General features: G+C 43.5%; 1 protein-coding gene across 3 annotated transcripts in view; it reads left to right on the top strand.

The window, feature by feature from the left end:
- cacna1bb (calcium channel, voltage-dependent, N type, alpha 1B subunit, b) overlaps positions 1–21,884 on the top strand; it is a 159,234-nt gene that overhangs the window by 112,336 nt on the left and 25,014 nt on the right. The window contains exons 27-41 of one of the 3 annotated variants that reach the window (XM_030084677.1): positions 527–538; positions 3,027–3,047; positions 5,810–5,906; positions 10,024–10,184; positions 10,444–10,581; positions 13,540–13,741; positions 14,081–14,245; positions 14,329–14,439; positions 15,803–15,886; positions 16,864–16,866; positions 18,823–18,939; positions 19,382–19,447; positions 19,933–20,024; positions 20,137–20,287; positions 20,762–20,889. In XM_030084677.1, the coding sequence (XP_029940537.1) occupies positions 527–538; positions 3,027–3,047; positions 5,810–5,906; positions 10,024–10,184; positions 10,444–10,581; positions 13,540–13,741; positions 14,081–14,245; positions 14,329–14,439; positions 15,803–15,886; positions 16,864–16,866; positions 18,823–18,939; positions 19,382–19,447; positions 19,933–20,024; positions 20,137–20,287; positions 20,762–20,889 (1,548 nt within the window). The remainder of the gene's footprint in view (positions 1–526; positions 539–3,026; positions 3,048–5,809; positions 5,907–10,023; positions 10,185–10,443; positions 10,582–13,539; positions 13,742–14,080; positions 14,246–14,328; positions 14,440–15,802; positions 15,887–16,863; positions 16,867–18,822; positions 18,940–19,381; positions 19,448–19,932; positions 20,025–20,136; positions 20,288–20,761; positions 20,890–21,884) is intronic. The other 2 variants (XM_030084678.1, XM_030084679.1) reach the window with 2 other exon arrangements.

Here is a 21,884-nt window from a genome sequence, read left to right as displayed (position 1 = left end):
CTGCTGACTGACAGCAGGGAAATTGTTGCTGTGGGCGATCTACCTCTGTCAGTGGAAGGATGAGTGTAATAGGTTTAAAGCTTTTTTAAAAAAAAAAATCTGAAAACGGTGAAATCCGTCTTTTAAAATCAACACGAAGAGGAAACAGGAAAGACTGAGAACACCAACCAGGAAGGACGGAAAGGAGGGAGGGAGGGAGGGAGGGAAAGGGGACGGGAAACACTCTCATTATCTGCAGCAAACTGAAAGAGTTAAATGCCTGGGATCCTCCTTGAATGGAATTAAACACTTGTTAAAATGACATTTCTGATTTTCAGCCAACTCCTGTGCAGAAACTCTCCTCTTGTTTGTGGCTTGTGTGTTTTTCTCTGTGCAGCTTGCCGTCACTGGGGCTGTGTTTGCGTCTCGCTGGCTGCAGGTTGATGCTGCTCTCTGTTTTTTTACTGTCTCTGACTGGATCTCTGTCTTCTTTCTCTGTCACCTTCCTCCCCGGTCCTCTTTGTTTTCTGGCTTGGATTGCTTTCAGGAGCCTTATGGGGTAATGTCTGCTCTTTATGCCTGTCCGTCCATCTCCTCACATTGATCTTCTCCCATTTGTGTCCTCCGTTTTCCTTCCTCGCCATCTCCAGTCGGCCGAGTTTACAATCTGCAGCGCCCTCCCTCTCGCAGCTAAATGTCATATTTTGTTATTTGCTATTCTTATCATTGTTGCCGCGGCCACAATTAAAGACACTGGCATTTGGTGTGCTTGCGTTACATAACCGTGTTGGTGTTGCATCCGTGTTCGGGTTACGTAAGTGCAATTACCTGTTTTTCCATTTATCAGATGTATTTCATGTGTTGTCAGCGGGAGCGACGTAAACGACCCACAGCAGGGCAGCAGAACACGCATTAATGCTCTCAGAGGTTCAGGCTCTGCCTGCATGCAGCATGGAGCTAACTTTAAACCGTTATGCACAGAGAACAGTCGCTGCGATTCTTTTTCTATTTTGAACGGTAAATCTAATTTCCGGTAAGGTGAAATGATGGTGTCCAGTGTTGCGCGAGCCCTCTTGAGGGGTACGTACTCGTTCATTGACTCCTCTCTGTTCTCCTTCCTCCTCCACTCTCTCCCTGTCCTTTCATTTCAGCTCACATACATTTAGTTGTGCAGCAGGATGCATTCACTCTGCAAGGCTGAAATCATCATCCTGGCTGTTTCACTGCTGAAGTCTTCCTGGAAAACTGATCTAGTTTCAAAAGAACATGATATATAACAATGAAGAGATGCTATATTGAGCAATCAGACAAATGACTAACACAGAAAAGAACCTTGGAGACAATACTGAATAGATTGGTATCCGTTTCCTGGTAAAATGAGAGTACTCTCCCTGTTTTCATGGAATAGGAAATAAACCACGTCGTTTTTAAACTGTATAAAGATAAAAACTGAAAGCATTTGTGTCGATATTACCTATAAAGTGATGCATCAGTTTAGCTAAAAATGTTTGTTTGCTCTCATTTTGATGGAGAGAACAGACTTTTCAATATATGAGTCGCATCAGGGGTGTCAAATTTATTTTAGTTAAAATTTCAAGTTTTTTTGTTGTTGTTGTAACTGAGTGTTCTTGAGGAAACATCTATATTTTGACAAAATCAAACAATTACTACTGAAAATGAACATGAACCCAACCTTCTGGTGCAAAATAGAGTGACGTGTCTTACACACTTCCCCTATCACTGTTGCATTCTGCATGTTTTTACAGACTCAGCTAATAAAATTGCAGTTAGAGAAGTGTGTTTTAAACTTTTCCCATGTCGATATTGAACGTTCCCAATCAAGCACAGATATTTACCGTACGTCCTTTTGTCAGAGAACCTCACGCTGTTCAGGGTGTCTTAGCAAACAAGACAGAAATAATAATGTTCATGATGCATAATACAGGAGCGCTGCGTCACTTCAAAAATTATTCCAAGTTTTATTTCAAGGAGCAAATTTCAACTCACCCTTTCAAACGTGATCGATTAGATCAGTCTGATGAAACATTTTGCTTAAAAAGCACAGTAACATAGGAAATCAGATTTTGAAATACTCAAATTCCTGGAACCCTTCTCTTTAGGCAGTTATATCAGATAAAGCTAATATTTGGTTTCATCTGCAGTTACCAGATGCCAAACATTCCCTCGGGTCTCCAACATGGGGCCACGTTGCTTCTTCTGTTTTTTTTAGTTTCAGCTTCGATATCCTGAATGCCAAATGTGGCCAGATTACATACAGGGTGTGAAATGACATGAAATTAGATTGTCTTTTCATTTCGCTTTCTTTGGTTCAAATAACATGTTGCATGACAGAAAAGCGGGGATTTTTCAAATGAACGTTTTTACACGCGTTACGTTGTTTACAATCTGCTCTAGATGGGATTAGTTCCGTATTTGTTTGAGTTTTCCATGTAGCGTTTGGACGGAGCACTGAGCCCAACATGACATGTGGGGGAGGGCATGTCCAAATGAAACAAATACAAAATCACATAAAAGGCTTAACTTTAGTCAGACTTTCTTAATTTTTCCAAAGATTCCTCTGATTTAGTGGTAGATGAGTCCAGCTTTCATTTCTTGTGATGCACGTCTGGTCCTGCTGATTCAGAGAGTGACCTTACGTTCAGGGGTCGTTGTTTAGATGTCTTGTATTCTGGAACATAGTGGCCACATTCGAACGCAGCATCAAAGCATCCAGACGCCACAGTGCGTCTCCAGGCCCGCGGCGTGAATGCAGCCGTCCAGCAGATTGCCCTCTCATCCTCATCAGCTTCATCCTCTGCCTATAAATTATTCTCCCGCCGTGTCACTCTGGTAATTCATCACACTTGTCTTCGCTTCAAGAGCCTCTCTCCTGTCTCTGGTTTGCTTTTCGGGCGCTTGTCGATGTGAGTCCGATAACTGTACCTTCACGCTCAGAATGTTTCTTTTGCTCTGTCTTGTGTGTTTGTGTGTGTGTGTGTGTGTGTGTGTGTTGTCTGCTTGCTTATCATAACTTTTCTCCTCATCAGATCGCAACAGAGCGTGGCCAGGTGGGAACTGCCCCTATCTTACCTTTCTGTGCTGACTGACCCCTCTTCCTGCCCCTCTTCCTGCCCCCTTCATGTCAAACACTAAACATTCTCCCAGTTAACTCGCTGCCCTCCATCCCAAGCAGCTTGGGATAGGACCACGACTTCCCTCCCTTCTCGCCCTCTTCCCTTCTAGAAACACTGTCCCAATATTGGGGCATCAAGGAAACGAAAGACAATATTGGGAGCTCCACTGGATAGCTTTCAGAAGCCCAACATGTATTTCTGAAGAGACGTCTTATCAACGACGCATAAAGAGGGTTTAAGAGGTGGAGTGGTTAAGAGATTACAGACGTCACCTTTGCGACTCGCTCCACCACCCGTGCGTCTTTACACAGCCACAGATCAATGAAGGATTAAAGCCTCTTGCCTGAAATGGCTTTTTCCTGGAAGAACAGCTGTTTTCCTCCAGAATTTCAGAAGAAATATTCATAAAACCGTGTTAAAAAAAAAAAAACAAAAAAAAGAAAAAGAAAAGACAAATAGCCAAATTCCTCATTGATTTTTATTGTGTTGAAGCTGAAATGATGCTGATTTTGCCTACTTTGTCGTAAAAAGTGTTTATCTGCAGTCCTGAAAGCTGAGGAAATTCTCCAGCAACCAAAAGCTAAATGCAAATGAGCTGCTGATTGTGCTGCAGGTAGAAAATATGCTGCTTCAGGCTTCAGCGCTGATTACCGTCACTGATATGCTTCTCTTCATCCGTGAAGCAGTCTCAGAAGTCAACATGAAATGTTGAGAATGTGTATGTTTTCTCAATTCAGCAGCCCATTCTGTTCACTTTTGATCAAAACAGACACAAAACAGACTTTATTTACTTATTTATTTATTTATTTATTTATTTATGTATTTATGTATTTATTTATTTATTTATTTATTTATTTATTTATTTATTTATTTATTTATTTATTTTTATAACTTAAGACTTTCAAACAAAGAAAAATTGGTTGTGATAATTATGATTCTGGTTGAAATAAAACAGGAAAACATCCTGTAATATTTTGGGATAATATGATATAGGTATGAAAAAAATACAAAAACAATAGGTAGAAATATTTAACTTTTTTCTTCTGATAACCCTCAAATATCTGAATTTTTCACTGAAGTTAATCTTTATTAAAAGAATAATATTTACTCGCATCTCTCAGTCACAATCAGTCTTCTTAAAACTCAGTGTGGACTGAAACAGACTTGAAGCTGCCCACAAACCGGCGAGTCCGGCGTTCGATGCTCCGGCGCCGCGGCGCTCCTGAAAGCTACGGGGAGACTCTTCTTGCCATCTCAATGTGTCGACGTCCTGGAGCAGCAGGACTGCCATTGACTTTGCAGATTGCATGCCGGGAGGTCCAACTCATCCAAGCATGAGCGCTGCATGCCGTTTCATTAGCTGTGGAAGTTTTAAGAAAGCAAAAAGCTCCAAAACATTTGGAACCATGCTTCTTATATCTTGGCTTCTTATTGCATTTTGAATATGTAGATCATTTTCTTCTTCTTTTTTCAGAGTTTGAAACACTTAACAGGTCATTTACAGGGCCTTGACGTGTCGTTCTAGTTCCCAACTTACATGCTTACGTTTGGAAAATGATGTTATTTCTGTTATTTCGCTGAGCGCTCATGCCAGTTAGCGTGTTCTTCTGCTGTTGACGGTTCTGATTTCATATCTGTTTATTCTCGGTCAAAGAGCGCCGTCCTTCACACAATAGTTTGCAGCAGTTGTTTGGAAGCTTCTTTTTCTACGTTTCTATTCTTATCCGTCACGTTAACTCCCTGCTACACACACACACACACACACACACACACACACACACACACACACACACACAGACTCATGCTCACTCTCCACCACCGCAGGATGCTTTTTCTTCTTCTGTTTTTTTTTTTTTTCTTTTTAATGAAGTCAAGAAAAAAACACTATTTATGGAGACTGACAGCCACATTGTGCGTCTGTGTCAGCGGCTAATTAAAAATCCCTCTCCCGCCGTCCTTGGCCAATGTCAGCCTCTGACTGAATGATGGCTTCGCTCTATGCAATTAGCATAACAGCTAGTTGTTAAACCCCCACACCTTCCTCCCACTCGGGTGACCAGCTCCAACAAAACGTGCAGTGTTTGCTGTGACAGCAAAGAAGAGCGCCTCCTGCACCGAGGAGAGGCAGATTCTTTGACTACTGTACAACATGCACAATGTTTGGGTGTTATTCAGCAGAAACAAGGTTCGCTCGCGGCGGAAACTCCTCAAAATCAGCACCACCGAGACATTATAGCTTTTAATATAGCTTTGTATTCAGTCAATATATTTATTTGTGCAAAATTCTGTGCTCATGGATTGCAAACATTTTGGAAGACTTCTGGAAGAGATGATGGAATAGAAGGAAGGAAATGAGAGGGAGGAAGTGGGGGAATGAGTAACGGAAGAAAAAGAAAGGAAGGAAGGAGAAAATGTGAAAGAAAAGAAGGAAAGTTGAAAGAAAGGAAGGAAAACAGAAGCTCAATCACCAGAAATGTTAGGAAAAGGAAGGAGATAATGAGTGTCAAATGTTTTCGCTGAGACCCTGAGCGGTTGTTTCTGTAGAATAACACGGTTCCCTCGCTCACGTGCATGAACTCTACTAACGCATACGAACAGACCCTGCTGCGCTCGCAGCTCATCTTCCTAACGGAGGCCGACTTGATTACCAGCGCCGCTCCGTCACGCCGGACTGACTGTGCTCTCAACCTGCACAGGGGGACGAAAGGCAAGGACATCAACACCATCAAGTCCCTGAGGGTCCTCCGGGTGCTGCGGCCGCTGAAGACCATTAAACGGCTGCCCAAGCTGAAGGTACGGTAATCCAATCTCTGCAACCCGGCGAGCAGCTGGTACAGCCGACGTCAACAGGCGCGCGCCGCCGCGACTCACTTTACAGTGTGTGAAGGGAGGGAGGGAGGAGCCCCATGTAAAAGTGTCAGCTTTTAGAGCAGATATAAATCTACAGCCGTGGCAGGAAGACTTGATCTGTTTAACCTTTGAAGTGTGGAGGAAAAGGAGCGGATCAGTAGAAAACTGGAGACTGAATCTCATTCTGTTCGTTCTGCTGTTGGTCTGATTCTGATATGGTGATCCCTCGATGATGGTTTTTGCTCTTCTATGATCTGATGCTGATTTGTACTAGTCTATGATGACTTGGTGATGGCCTGATGATGGTCCATGCTGGTCAGATGGCGGTCTCTAGCGATCTGAAGCCGTCCTGATGACAGTCATTGGTGGTTTATGCTGATCTGATGCTTGTCCAATCAGGTGTGGTGGTGGCCCGGGCAGTGCTGGTATGTTGATGGTCTGATGATGTGCTCACGCTCGTGTTTGTTGTTTGATACTCGACTGACGGCCTCCTGTCCTGGTCCGATCGAGACCAATGACAGCAGATGATTGTCCTTACTGATGGTCTGTAATGTTCAGTAGCTTGTCTGATGCTGACATAATGAGGTTTTTTGCCAGTCTGTGCTCAACTGATGCATGTTTTTGCTTGTTTTTGCTGGTCTGCGTTGGTCCATTGATGGCCTCGGGTTGTCCATGCTGGTTGAACGGTGATCTGTGACCGTTGATGCTGATGCCGAAGCTGAATAAGCTGGTACTCCACGTATTTAGACCATCACCTGTCCTGGCTGGACCAGCAAAAGCTCATATGTTCATCCTGGTTAAGCAAAAAAAAAGATAAGGCACTGTATAACTCTTGATATTAAACGCTGCAAGTCTGAGATGAACCTTGATGAACTCATCAGAGTGAGAGATAGTTTTAGTTTTAGCGTGATCTTTACCTGCTATAAATAGAGTAAAAAAAAACCAAGCAGATACTCTCTGCTTCTCCTGTGTCAGGTCTGTAAGTGAAAGTGCAATTTTCGACACACATCAACACACTCCATGCCGGCAAAGAAGCGAAAAGAAAAAAAAAATCAGGTGAGAAGTCTGGGAGGAGAACAAGAGGGGAGGTGCAATGCTCCCTAAATTAGAGGCTTGTGTTTTTCGTAACAGCTTCTTTCACTGCTGTGTTACAAACCGCACAAGGCGTGAGTTTGCTGCTCTGGAGAAACTATTGTGCTTACTCACGAACCCTTTCAGGGCCAATTAGCAGCCTACACGGCAACCGTAGTAGAAAATATGCGTATTGATGAGAGTCTGGCAGTGTGGTGTGGCTGATAGGTTGGTATGCGGTGACACACACACGCACACAGAGAGAGAGAGAGAGAGAGAGAGAGAGAACCTTATTGTCTTGTAAGAAGTACAACAAAATTTAAGAAGTGTGTCATTTGATCTGTTCATAATGCATGAAATCTAAAGGCACTAAGAAAAACAGTAATGCTCTGATTCCCTCTAAAAGGCTGTAAAAAATCTTAAAGAAGTTACACACCCCATGTGAGAAAGTATGAAACTATGAGCATAAAGATCATTTCCTTGTGGTGCAAAATACAGTTACAACATCTGATACAATACCCAAAAAAACAAACAAGTGATCTAATCAGAACACAGACAGAATACAAAATACAAATCTCTACGTACAAACTGCTGAAGATAAATTCCCTCGTATCATATTATTGTAACAAATGCACCTTTAATGAGCTGAAGTTTGAGCTGAGGAATTTCAATTCCTCTCAGTAGATTTGGATTTCAGTGTGAGTGGGAACTTGGTGCGATACCACTTGAAAAAGTCATATTTCACAGTTGGGGTCGTGTTTGTTTGGAATAGAAATAGATCACATCAAGGGATATTCTTTCCCATGTAATGTTCAATGCAGAATTGTCATCATGTTGCATATTGTTATATCAGCTTTCAGAGCTTTGCGGTATGTTGCACATTCCCAGTGGGAGGTTCCTAATTTGACATCCTCCAGATGCTTTTCTCCCTCTGGAAAGTGGACACTTTTTCACTTACCGGTTATGCATGAAGAAATAATATGAACTTATTTGATTGTTACTCATATATCCTTAAACTGCAACTGTTGATGAATATTTGGAATCTGGGCTGATTCCTAACTGTAATGAAATTACAGAAATATGCTTTTTTATTTTTTACATGCACTGTCTTTTGTCTTGGTAACAAAAGACTTTTAAACAGTGCACCTTTCAATGAATGTCATTCTATTATATTATTTAGAATTGCAACAAAATGGGGTTGTTGGAATTGATTGATTGATTTGATTGATTGATTTGGTCAAAATATCTAAAATCAAATTCACTGATTATGTAATAAAAGTAATCTGTTTTATCAATTAAAAATAATAGTTAATGTTGATCATTTTATTTCTATAGCACCGTTTTAAGTCACTTTCACAGTGCAAACCTGATGACTCCACATGAGCGAGCAGAGAAGACGGTGGGAAGGAACAACTCCCTGAACAGGAAGAAACCTGCTGAGCCAGACTCCGAGGAGGAAACTACCTGCTCCTGTGTTTTGGGGCTCGGAGGGTTAAAGGAGAGAAAAGGACAGGACAGATGGACAGATTGTGGGCTCGGGATTCAAACCGTGGTTCTCGTAAAGTTTCTCTATTCATTTTCTGACAGAGCACTTTTACTTCTTCATCTGTCATCATTTGTACTGCAGGAAACTTTTCTCTCTCCCCGTGGGTGGCTGTTTGTTGTGATCTCAGACATAGATCTAACAATTTCATTTGTTCATCTCTGGTGAAATACTTGTACAGAGGGGGAAAAAATCTGTAGCGAAAAGTGTCTGAAGAATCTATTGAGACAGTTTAAAAAAAAAAAAAAAGAACTGCTGTGATGACCCTCATCAAGACGAGACCCTCAACCGTTTCCTCTGATACGGAGATGACAGCTTCCCTCTGGTGCGCGAAGGAGGCCGATCATCCAAAAGTAATGGATCTGACAAAAGACCAGAGGTCTGATTGGAGGAGCAGAAGTGGGATGATTGAGACAAATCAGGGCTGGCAGACAGACGCCTATACTCTTCACTCCAGCACGGGGACAGACGGGCTGACGGAGGAGTGGCAGAAAACTCTGCGTCCTCATTCTGGTGTTTCAAAAGAGGAGAGAGGGGAAAAAAAAAAACTTTGACTTGGGATCACTCAGGCTGCGGCAGATTCATCGGTTGAATTGCACACATGTCAGGTTGGATTGACGAAGCATTTCATCTCGCAGAGAGATCAGAGCAGGAGCTGTCGAGGGGACGAGGCCGGGGCAGGGAGACGTGCAAATGTCTCCGCTCATCCGGCAGGAAGTCATGTCTGTTCTCTCATCAGACGCTCTCTGCCTGCATACGGCCAGCAGGGCGGCGCCGGCCAGGGGGAGGTTCAGAGGTCCCGTGGTTCGATGACATGGAGGCTGTTGGGGGTGAAAAAATGTGGGTGGGCATTTAAAAACGCGTGAATGGCCTCCATGCGAATGGGTCTTGATTAACCCGGCGGGACGCCTTTGCTTGTTTTTATTCATCTAAAAGTGGGAAATTAAGAAGCTGACCAGGTGGAGATTGTGCCCTGCAGACACAGTGATACAGCTAATAATCCCCGACTTTTCATCCGCACTTCACAAGTTTGAAGAGTTACGATAGTTATCTCATTATCTCTGAGTCTTGTTTTGAACAGTAGGTTTGATCACTGGGCAGAATGGGAACGTGCATTAAAGCTAATCCTTTAAGCTTTTACGACACACAGCTGTGACGATGGGGGATGTGGTGAGGAAGATGTGTCATATTTGTATTTGCATTGGAAAATACATAGTCTGGGTGGCATTTTTGGGCAAAATTAAAGAAAACAAAAATCACAAGTGCAGAATCAGATTTTAGGGCAACTTAATCCCAGTTAAGATCAGATTGACTTCCAAAAACGAATGATTCATGGTTTTAAAATAAATGACAAATGATTGAATAGTAAAACTCAAAACCCTAGAAGTTCTATTTTTAAATGTATTCATCCTGAAGTGGGGTTTCGTCTGGGTTTCTGTCTTCCAGGCCGTGTTCGACTGCGTCGTAAACTCTCTGAAGAACGTCCTCAACATCCTCATCGTCTACATCCTCTTCATGTTCATCTTCGCCGTCATCGCCGTGCAGCTCTTCAAGGGTAAATTCTTCTACTGCACCGACGAGTCCAAAGGCCTGGAGAAAGACTGCAGGTACGACCCGCCCGCCTCCTGGCGTTTTGGATCGCTGATGTGTGTACAGGCTGCATCTCAGTGTCGCTCTGAATGTTCATGAGTCATTTTATGATAGAAGGCTCCACATGTATTACCTGGGTGAAACAATCAGGCTCAGCTATTCTAATCTAAACAAACAGAGCTGATCTTCTCCCACCCTGGAAGAGTTTCTCCCTCATGTGTAATGAACTTTGTAATCAGAGACATTGCCCTCGTCCTCGACCTTTCCCTCCGTCAGGGGTCAGTTTCTGGACTACGACAAGGACGACGTCACGGCTCAACCCAGGGAGTGGAAGAAGTACGAGTTTCACTACGACAACGTTCTCTGGGCCTTCCTGACGCTCTTCACCGTCTCCACTGGGGAGGGCTGGCCACTGTGAGTCATACTCGACAAAACTCAGCAAGTTTGAACCGAGTGCTTTATACCCTAAATATAACGCTGATATATCTGGAGTAATTCAACTAAATGTAATTGTTTTCCTGGACTGATCTCTGATTCGTGAAAATGTGAAGTTTTTATTGTTTTTCTGGAGGCATTATGACCCTATTTACTCAACAACGTTTTACGGTAAAAACTGAAAGCTTCCGTTGTGTTTTGGGCGTCTGTTTTACTGGACATTGATGGTCTTAGCAACTGAAAATACACTTTTTTGAAAACACTCCGATTCTTTGTGGAAATTTGCAAACCGCGTCATTTAAAAACACTCGGGCTCTGCTTACAATAAAAAAAAAAAGTAAAAAAAAAAAGAACCAGCAGTGCCGACTGGTGGCCGGGCATGCTAATTACATTGTTTTCAACGTTGAAATGTAAACAGACATCGTTTTCAACATATTGCTGTGAAAATGTGACGCCAGAAAAAGGATGCATGTCCTCTTGAAATGTCTCATGAATGTGTTGTGATTGACTGGCACTGTGGAGAGTCTTATGGTGGTTCTGGTAGTGTGTTTAGTCTTCCACAAGAAGCACAGAGAGCTCCATTTTTTTGTGTTTTTTGGGATGCTGCTCTTCTAATTTTGGCCTTATTACACTGACAAAAAGTTGCAAGAGATTTATATGAAGGTTGGATTTCATTGAGCTATTTTTATTTTATACAAATGAGGCTTTCTTTTCACCATTACTTATTCAATAGATTTTTCAGGGGATTTATTTTGCATAACTGATGAAAGACAAATGACTGTCGTAGAGTGTCGTTTAAAGGATTTCCCTCTGAGGTTAAGTGTTTGTTTTCTTGTTCCATATAAACTAGAGCCTCGCTGAATTTTCCGCCATCTTTAAAGATAAGGCTTGTTTGTGAATAAACTTTGACTAACACTGAGTTATTTCCAGGCCAATTCAAGACTCCTTGATATGTGGAAATAAAATATCATCATCTCACTTTTATGCATATCAAGGTTGACAGATGCACAGGAAATGCACTTGTTGTCATAATTGCAGAATATAATTGATGTTGTGATTGACGCTCCTGGTTGTGGATTGACAGTCTTGGTGTCGGTAAACAGAAGCGAACCGTGGCTCGCCGCCGATAAAAGTTCTCTCCAGAATGGATCACATCGCCTCTGAAACAACATGAGAAACACCGATGTATCTTATCTCGTCCTGAAACACTTTGAGCACACCTGCAGGCCGACAATCCAGCAGCGAATAATCTCCCAGGATTAATTAAGGCTCGTTCTCTACAGATGCAATTAGGACTCGTTTCAGTAACGGCCGCCGTTCTGCCGCCTGAGCTAAAGAATAAAGCAGACTCACCGTCGCCCCCCTGACTCAACTGAAAGGGGGAAGTAAACTGTGCCACTGAATCAACTTGACATCTGAAATGATACCTTCATCATTCACCATCATCACCAACATCAGAGAAATTAGTATTTATAGTTTATATGATGCAGAGAAGACGAGGAAGAAGTGAAGCTCTGAAAAGGTTCGTATACTCACTCGCTGTGAGTCATTAGATGAAAAAAAAGCGGCGTGGCTACAAGAGCAACTACTTAACTCTGACAAGTTAAATCATCGGGTAATAAGTTGGTAAAGTGGTGTAAAAATCAGGCTCAGAATTATGAGTGTCTTTTCAATGGGGTAATCAATCAGTCTTATTTGCAACTCGGCAGCTACTTAAAAGAGTCTTTTAGAGAGAGACAGAAGCTCATCGATCAGCAGAAAAACGCCGTTTCAAGTAGTGAAGTCTGCAAAGAAAAGACCTTGTTGAGAAATGAGGAAATCTCTCCATGACAATGTACGATAGGACAAAAGCACGTCGCTGAAGGAAAATGAAAGACGGCGCTTCCTGAACTCCATCATCAGAAGTGTAAAACGAATCGTCTCATAAAGATTTCCTGGATTGTTCAACTTTTAGTTGATAAACAAGCCAGCGACTTTGTGAAATCTGCTTCACAATGATGTAAAGAACTGACACTGAAGGAGCCTTTTTAACTTGAACACTGAATTCTAATAACTTCTGCAGCTTTTCAAAAAATGTCTGCTTATATACGTGGTTCAACAAATCAAAACTGACAAAAAAGCTGAAAGAAAGTCTGATTAAACACTCTTTGTGTTCACCCCAGACGAGTTTTGAGTTTTAATTGGTTTGATGGAGGCACCTGCGATCCGCACCTCTGTTCCCGGAGCGCACGGCCCTTCGGTGCACTTTAATGTATTCCTTCATGAATATCCTCTTTGAGGACTGATGGAAACCTCTGAAGGGAGGCTAATCGAGCACTTTGGGACAGCCTCCCTGAAGATTCGAGGGAAGATTGCTCTCATTATTATTTTATTGAGCTCAGATTCAGGATTTATATATATTTTTTTCAGTTTCATGGTAAGTGGGTCAGTGGCAAGAGTGAGCTACGACCGCTTTCCTGGAAGTTTAAGGATTTCATGGTTTTTTGTTTTTTGTTTTTTTTTAACAGATCTCATGGGGATTATGGAAAAACAAATACAAAATGCTCAACATGAATAGGAAACCTTGAATACTGACTCAAAAATGTGGACATGAAAGATCCAATATGAATGTAAAAGTAACAAAATGAATAAAAAAGCTATTAACACGGACATGAAAGTTTCAATACAATTGCACAAGTAACAAGCAATCTCACTACAAACACTGCAGCATGATGCAAAAGACACCGCACTAATTCCAGAGTCACAGCACAAATTCACAGATATAAAATCTGCAAAACAAACACAGAAAGCAACATAAAAGCTGCAACAGAACTGTAAGATGCAGCATTCATACAAAATATATAAGTCCTGCAGGCGTTACTTGACAGAATGAAAGCAGAACGAAGACTCCAGCCTTCATATCAGTCTGTAAATCTCTCCCTGTTTGTTCTTTTTCAGGGTCCTCAAGCACTCTGTGGACGCCACGTACGAGGACCAGGGCCCCAGCCCCGGCTTCCGCATGGAGACCTCCATCTTCTACGTGGTCTACTTCGTGGTCTTCCCCTTCTTCTTCGTCAACATATTCGTGGCTCTGATCATCATCACCTTCCAGGAGCAGGGGGACAAGGCCATGTCGGAGTGCAGCCTGGAGAAGAACGAGGTGAGAGACCGGAGTCAGACGGCTGTCTCCGATTCAAACCCGCGCCGATGTCTTCAGCGCTTGTTTCAGAGGAGTGTTTATCTGTTGCATCACAAATGTTCGCCTCATTAAAAATCAGAGAGCCTGCTGATCTTCTGAGTTTCTCTTCAAGGCAAATTAAAGCTCACACAGCTAACAGAATACGGCGCAGCAGAAGCCCGACGCGGGGCTTCCTGCTCCTCTTCACATGCTGTTAGGTGTTATCTGTAGAGTACTGGCCACTGATCAGAGAGCTGTCACATTCCAGAACCCAGCAGCGCGCAGATCTGAATTCAGACTCTTGTTTTGCTCTTCCAACAGAGAGCGTGCATCGACTTCGCCATCAACGCCAGGCCGCTGACCAGATACATGCCGGAGAACAAGCAGTCCTTCCAGTACAAGATGTGGAAGTTCGTGGTGTCGCCTCCTTTCGAGTACGCCATCATGACGCTGATCGCCCTCAACACGGTCGTGCTGATGATGAAGGTCAGTCGACCTCCGGCCTCTCTCCAGGCCAAATCCTCAACTCAGTGAAATGTTGCTGCAGCTGTCTCACCTCCTGCCTGCAGTTCTACGGAGCTCCGGATCTGTACGAGTCCATGCTGAAATACTTGAACATCCTCTTCACCAGCCTCTTCACTCTGGAGTGCATCCTGAAAATCATCGCCTTCAATCCTCTGGTGAGTTTTCAAGACCGGACGACGCGCCGTACTGTACGGGTTCACACACGCTGGACTCCTCTGGAGGTTTATAGTTTGTTTACAAGTGGTCTCATCCGTGCAGAGACTCTTAGAAAAACAAGAGTTGTGCAAAAGATGAACACGCCGGGTTTTCCTACAGTGAGTTGTAGGTTTTGCTGGTCTGCTCCAGCTGTATAGCAATGGCAACAATACATGCAGAAAATAAAATAACCTGCCAAAGAAAAGCATAAATATCTCCTACTTGACACTTTCATTCATTATTCTTGTAATTGCAGTAATTCTCGCAATTCCGTTTGAAATGGGACTTTAATGGTCCGCGTTGCAGAATTGTTGTGAATTCCAGAATGGGGATGGCGAGCCACAGCAACCAGGGAGGATGAGCGGCAGAGTGCACAGAAAGAATAAATCTTCTCCCAACATGGCGCCGCCTGGCCTGCAGCGCGGCATTTCAGCTGCTCCGCTGCTTTTTACGAGGCCCATTTATTAAATAGCTTTTCTCACACACCACTTACCTCCACCTGTTTAGCTGTTAGGCGCAGATGACTGGGATCACATCTGTCTTCTTTTATTTATTTATTTTTTCGGTTCCCACAATCCCTCTGTTACTTCATCTGCCTCTGGCCTCAGGGGCTCATTGATTGAAATGGTCCAGTTTGGATCTAGCAACCAATGATTTATGTGGGACATCATATTAGAATGTGTGTGTGTGAGTGTGTGCGTGTATATTGATGGGTTTGTCTGAAAAAGAAGATATCTTATTTCCTGGTTGAGAAGTTCTTTTTTTATATATCTGTTTAATTTGTGACGATGTTTCATTGAGTTAATGAGGACTACTGTTTGGTTCCAGTCAGCCACTTTTCGCTTATTTGTAGCGTTTTTCCACAACGATTGTGTGAGATCGTGGCGGCTGAACTTTTCTGGGACTCAGTGAGACTGAAAATGCAATTAAAAAAAAAAAAAAAACTGCTCCAAAAGGTGGAAGTTTTTGAACGCTTGAAGTGAAAACTGGGCAAAATGCAACTTTTCTGAAACACTGCTGTTGTGCCTGCACACCGTGGCTGTAGTCAATAGTTCTGCTCCTTGACCCTAAGAATAACATTTATCATTGTATCAGAAGGAAGAGGAAAAAAAAAAACAGAATAAGCCAGAGGACAGAAACATCGCAGGAATTTTCTGCTTTCTCTGCCAATTTTTCCTTGGTATAACATAAATGTGTTTCGTTTGTGTATGGAGCATAAATACTGTTTAATGGGACATAATGAGGTATAACTCGGTATCGCTAGTAGCTAAGGTCCATCTCGTCTTTGTCCGTCTAACTTCTGCGTGTCATTTGTGTTTGCAGAACTACCTGAAGGAGCCCTGGAACGTGTTCGACTTCGTGACGGTGATCGGAAGCATCACAGACATTTTAGTCACGGAGATAAACGTAAGAGCTGCGCTACACACTCCCCACCTCCGGCATGGCTCCGTTCCCCCCGGCCCATGAGAATGAAAGCTCGGTGCATGCTCACAGCTGCAGGGGGCGCTGTAGCAAGGCGGCATGCTGCCGGTCAGGAGGAGGATGAATCAGAGCACATGAAATGCAAGCTGGAATGGAGTAGGGAAGCGGGAGAGTCGTCTGCGAGCGATCTTTAACTTGAGCCGGGAATGTGATTTACTTTGATTATTGCATCCATCATCAAGTCACGAATCCTGTTTTTTTTTTTTGTTTTTGTTTTGTTTTTTTCTGGTTTGTTTGTGCATGAAATGTTAGAGAAATGTGAAAGATACCCATCGAAAACGTTACTTTTCTTGACTTTTGTATTTGCTTTATTTCATTATTAAAATTAACACGACAAAATTTTCAGCCCTTAATTAAGCTGCAACAATATAAAAAGGAAACAGCTGCAACCTATGCAGGTATATTGGCAGAAATTCACCTTAAAAAAAAAAAAAAAAATGTTTTTCGATGGGTCTTTTTGTACTTTTCTCCAGCTGAAGAGTTTGTGGATGTAGAAGTCTTGCTTTGCTCTGCTCTCATAGCCTCAGTCTTCACATCTCCGTTAAAGTCAAGCAAATTAAAAGACAAAAATAAATATTGCGAGAACCAGAAGTCAGAGTGGAGGCAGTGGACTCGCTTGTGTCTCAAGATAAGAAAAGAAATCAGAGAAAATCACGTGAAAAGTGTTTGGAAGACTGAGGCCGGTTTACTGTAGCTTCTTGTGGTGAAGCCGGTTTTTGTGTGACTTTCTCTTCATGTGATCATTAGTCTTCTTTTCTGTCTCTTTTCTCTGGCTTTCCTTCTGTCTCGTCTCGTTGTGTGTTTTTTTTTTCTTCTCGTTTGCCGTTTCCATCCTCTGCTGTGTCTTTGCTGGCGCCTGTGCCCTCACTCTGCCCCCCCTCTGTCGCATCTGACACCTCTAGACGGTAAGTGGCTTCTCTTGTTGGCCGCTGATTTTGTCGATTCCCCCGTCAGTGTTTTGTTGGCTCCCGCAGCCTCGGTTTAAAGCGTCTACCTCCTGAATCTTTAATGGGAGGTGATGGAGAAGAAGAACGACCTATTAGCCGGTGCGATCTGTTCCAGAGCCTTCCGCCGCGATTACAGTTGCGTAAGACGTGATGTTAAAACGAACGCTGCGAAACCAAAGGCGCTCACCACGTCCACGTGTCTAATCCTAACAGACCACTGCAGTTTCTGTTGATTGCGTCAAAATCTCGCGCTATAAAAAGATCACAGACTCTGAATCTGCAAAATCTTACAAACCGCTTTCTTTGTGTTGCTGCTAAATTGCATTATCTCACCCTTTTGGGTTTTTTTTTTTTTCTGTGCTTGGTAAATCAATATTTTAGAGCTGTAGGAATCCCAGCCTTGTGAAAGCTGGAACTCTTGCAGCTGCGAGTACCTAACCCTTCAAATTTAATTAAATGTTTGAAGGAAAGAGGAGGGAAACACAGACTTTCGTACAAATGATCCAGTCATCGCCATCTGTGCTGTTTGGATGAAGGGAGTCAGATGGAGTTTTGTTGTTTTTCTCTCACTATCAGCTGGCTTCCTTCAACCAGCTCTGCTCTATTTTTGTCCCGCTTTCAATTGTGTTTGACAAAAAAAGAAGAAAAAGAAAGGCTGGACACTCCCCGCACAGGTCACTAGTCGACACGGAGAGACAGACGGCCATTAAACGGGCTCCCGGCCACCGACGGCCAATTAGGAGCCACCGGTTTCTTCTGCCCTGCATGTGATTCGGACTGTGGGAGGTGATCGAAAAGCCGAAAGAAAAATCCCGCTGGCACTAAAGCAACATCCAAACTGCAAGAGCAGAAAAAGCCCGTGAGGGGAGAGAAAGGCGGGAAGTGTCCTGCTGTGGAAGACGAGCAATCAGAGCAAATGACTGCATCCAAGCACCGATCGGTGACACACTCACACACACACACACACCCCTGTAAAGAAATCTTAATGTAATTTATGAATATACATATACACAAAATAAATAAATCTTTACACCTATACATTCACATAGAAATACACATATAACACAAATATGTGGTTCAGCATGTCTGAAATACACATTCCTCTGGCAGATGACTCCGAAAAAGACTTTATCATCATCTTTAAACTAGCTGTGTTGTTTTATTTGGACCTGGAAGAACCTGAAAGTGTAAATAACCCATCTATCAAACTCCGTTTGGCAGAATATGGTCGAAAATGTTTTTCAAAATGTGACATTTGACACCGCTGTCTCTCCCGACGTGACAGGAATACAATGGCTGAAGTTCAGCGCTGTCAGAGACGTGCGGAGGGAACGCCGGCGTTTTCATGCAGCAGTGAAACATACCTCACTGTCAGTATCAGTGATGTGGGGGAAAAACTGGAAAAATGGCTTCTTAATTGGGGAATATATGGAGATTTAATTGTTCTTATGATCTGAAGCAAAATGTACAGCACTTTGGAATAAATGAACAAATGTGAACAAATTACCTGTGACTTTCTCTAATCCGTCTAAAGTACCTGAAAGTCACAAATTCTGCAGATTCTGACACTGATCGTGAACTACAGCAGGTTTTTTTTTTTTGATGTGTTGTCATGCCTGGGTTGCCGGCATATGGCGGCCAATTAATATTTTCATTAAGCAGCATTCGAACAGCCGTAATTAACTTAGTGACTTTTGAGTGTGTGAGTTTTTTTTTTTTGCTGAACAGATGAGAACTGAGCAATTAACAGTCATCAGGTAATTAATAGTCATACCGACTCAGCAAAGTGTCTGTTTCTCCAGGTAACCTCGCCTGCCACGTCAAGTTTCTGCTCGACTAATCCAGAGTTTTGCTTTCCCAGCTGTGAGAAGAAACGCTTCTCAAGATCCCTCACTGATCTCCTTTTCCCTCCAGGACAAAATGATCAACCTCAGCTTCCTGAGGCTGTTCCGAGCGGCGCGTCTCATCAAGCTGCTCCGCCAGGGCTACACCATCCGCATCCTGCTGTGGACCTTCGTCCAGTCCTTCAAGGTGAGAAACCGGTTTGGATTGATTTACAGTTAAAGGTGCATTACGTGGATAAAAGGCTCGGCGGCATGCGGGGGCCCTCTCCTCCTCTCGGCCTCGGTCTGCTCTCTAAAACCCCCGCGGGACGAGTTGGGTTGAGCGGAGAGTGCCGGGGAGTTTACAGCAGCTTTAATGTCGGCGCTGAAAGCTTTTCAGCTCAATGGGAATGAGCAGAAGCTACACGTTGTCAGACGGCGGCCGTTTAATTACAGCACGCGTTGGCCGCCTCCCGCTCGCGGCGGAATAAACAGCTGAGTGAAGGAATCGACCCAGGCTCACTGAGACTGTAAAATCAGACTTGGGGGGGGGGGGGGGGGGGGGGGGTTAATCCTCTGTGGAGAGGAAAAGGAAAACAATGGTGCACAGTGTTTACTTTTTGATCATTCTTAATGGGTTTGTGTCCCAGGCCCTCCCGTACGTCTGCCTCCTCATCGCCATGCTCTTCTTCATCTACGCCATCATTGGAATGCAGGTGAGTCGTGACTTGTAGATGTGTTACTCCAGACCTTCGTGTTGTGTTTACACTCTTTAGTGTTGTAGTTATTTTATACTTTAGAATACGGAACATCATAATTGCCGCACTTCGACTTGCTGTGTTCACTGCAACATTCCTAAGTTTGGAACATCGCGGCCTCACCATGTTTAAATGACTGTGCAGAGGTTTGGGGTCATGCTTGGGATCTGTACTGCTCAGAACAGCCATATGGATCATTCACAACCCCGGCGATGCAGAGGTCACACAAATCTATTCTATTCTTATACTTCTTTTACTTCAGCCACATTTTTTTCATTTTATTTCTTACCTTAATGGCGCTGGGGCAGTTACTTTATCTCCACATTTAAACTTTATTCTTGCCTCTTTCCTTTTTGAAATGTTTGAAAAATTGTCTTCATTCTGGACGTTTTAAATGAAAAAGGTCATGAAGCTCTAAAACCACGTCTCGACTGGTTTCTCAGGTGTTTGGGAACATCGAGCTGAACGAAGAAGCCGCCATCAATCACCACAACAACTTCCAGACCTTTTTCCAGGCCCTGACTCTTCTCTTCAGGTGATCCTATAACTCATCATCACCCATAAACCTGATCTCCGTCCGGTGACGCTGCGAACATCTGTGCCACATGTGTCTCTGGTATATTCACCGCATGTGTTCCGTCGCTCAGGAGCGCCACGGGCGAGGCCTGGCACGAGATCATGCTGGCCTGCCTCAGCAACCGGCCCTGCGACCGGCTCTCAGGAACGGCAGAGAAGGAGTGTGGCAGCGACTTCGCCTACTTCTACTTCGTCTCCTTCATCTTCCTCTGCTCCTTTCTGGTCAGTGTGGCTCTTTCCAGCTGCTCCTGAGAGTTTTCAGGGGTTGCGTCTGTTCTTCAATGAGTTACTGTCTATTGAGCTAAATCATACTTAATCATTTAGAGGGGGGAGAAGCATAATGTCAAACTTAGATCAGTGCTAAAATGGTGTTTTCAGTGTTTCTCATCCTTTAAACTCATCAATCCCATAATCCATCCATCCATCCATCCAGCTCTGCTTTATCCATGGGAGAACTGACGCTGCTGGTTACACCTTTTCTTCCATCACTTTGCGAGAAAATCAGAGCATTTATCCAAAACCCAGGGAGAACATGCAAACTCAGCAAAGGACACCAGTCGAATAATAGCCGAGACGTTAATGCGAAACACAATTAGAACTTAAAACTGATTCAAAACTATTAATGTTTGTGACTAATTTAGCTCAGTGTAATATTTCTGTTTGATTTCCACCTGTTTTTGTCATTTAATCTCTCAGATGCTGAACCTCTTCGTCGCTGTCATCATGGACAACTTCGAGTACCTGACCCGCGACGCCTCCATCCTCGGGCCTCATCACCTGGACGAGTTCATCCGCGTGTGGGCGGAGTACGACCCCGCGGCCTGGTAGGTGCTTCGGATCGGGGGTTAATCCCCTCGGTTAGGCTGGATTAGAGCAGGTAGGCCAGGAGGCAGGAAGCTCCCAGACTGACTCCAGGCTTCCAGCATGACGACTCGGTGATGTGCAACCGGAGAGAAATCCCATCTTAGCAGCAGCGGGTGGATGACGTTAAGCCCCCGCCTCCCCCGTCGACCGTACTGATGCCTGTAAATCCAGCGTTCAACTCCACGTCGACGTTTTCGAGAACTCCGTCACCGTGGTGTGAGATCTCCATCCGTCCAACCGGGGCAGGAAATATTGGCCTCCTTCACCGACGTCTGCGCCCTTTACTCCGCCGAACCTCAACTGTGTGAGGCGTAATCTGTCTGAGGTTACGTAAGGCTCATTAAGTTTGTAATGAAGGCTTGGCGGGAGCCCTGTCAGCCAGACAGGACTCTGGGAGAGGTGCGAGATGGGAAAGTGCCATCACCTGACAGACATTATGGGGGAGGAATTATTCATTTCTTTGAATATAAATGAGCTGCTCTCAGAAGTGTCTACAGGAGCATTCAGCAGATTCTCTAATGCTTCGGCTCATCCTCGCATCCAGTTTGGAGGATATTTAAAGCTCAGCCTCTTCACTGTTTATTGGTTTTCAAAGACTTAAAGTGAGGAAATGGATTTTCTGATCAGTTAGTTTCAGACAAGTGTTTTGTGCTGCTAAACTGAATTCATTATCTGCTGTTAGAAATGAGGATTTTCAAAGAATACTTGCAAGGAAATAATGATTTATTAGACATAATTTAGTGGATGAGTTTATTTTTGTCTTTCTTAACTAAAGACAGACCAGGACTCTTTGAGCACATCCAATTTTTCCAATATTTGATCAAACTTCCACTTAACAAGACGAAATCTGAATACCTGAAGACATTGACTGTCAGAAAACAATCTCTGTTGTACAAAGACAATCTCTGTTGGTTTTTCTAGTGAGATAATTTGCATTTCTGTACCATCTATCCAT

Source organism: Salarias fasciatus (genome assembly GCF_902148845.1).
Source record: "Salarias fasciatus chromosome 7 unlocalized genomic scaffold, fSalaFa1.1 super_scaffold_4, whole genome shotgun sequence".
In the NCBI taxonomy this organism is placed as follows: domain Eukaryota; kingdom Metazoa; phylum Chordata; class Actinopteri; order Blenniiformes; family Blenniidae; genus Salarias; species Salarias fasciatus.
Note: the sequence above shows the minus strand (reverse complement) of the source record. Positions and strands in the feature narration are given on the sequence as shown.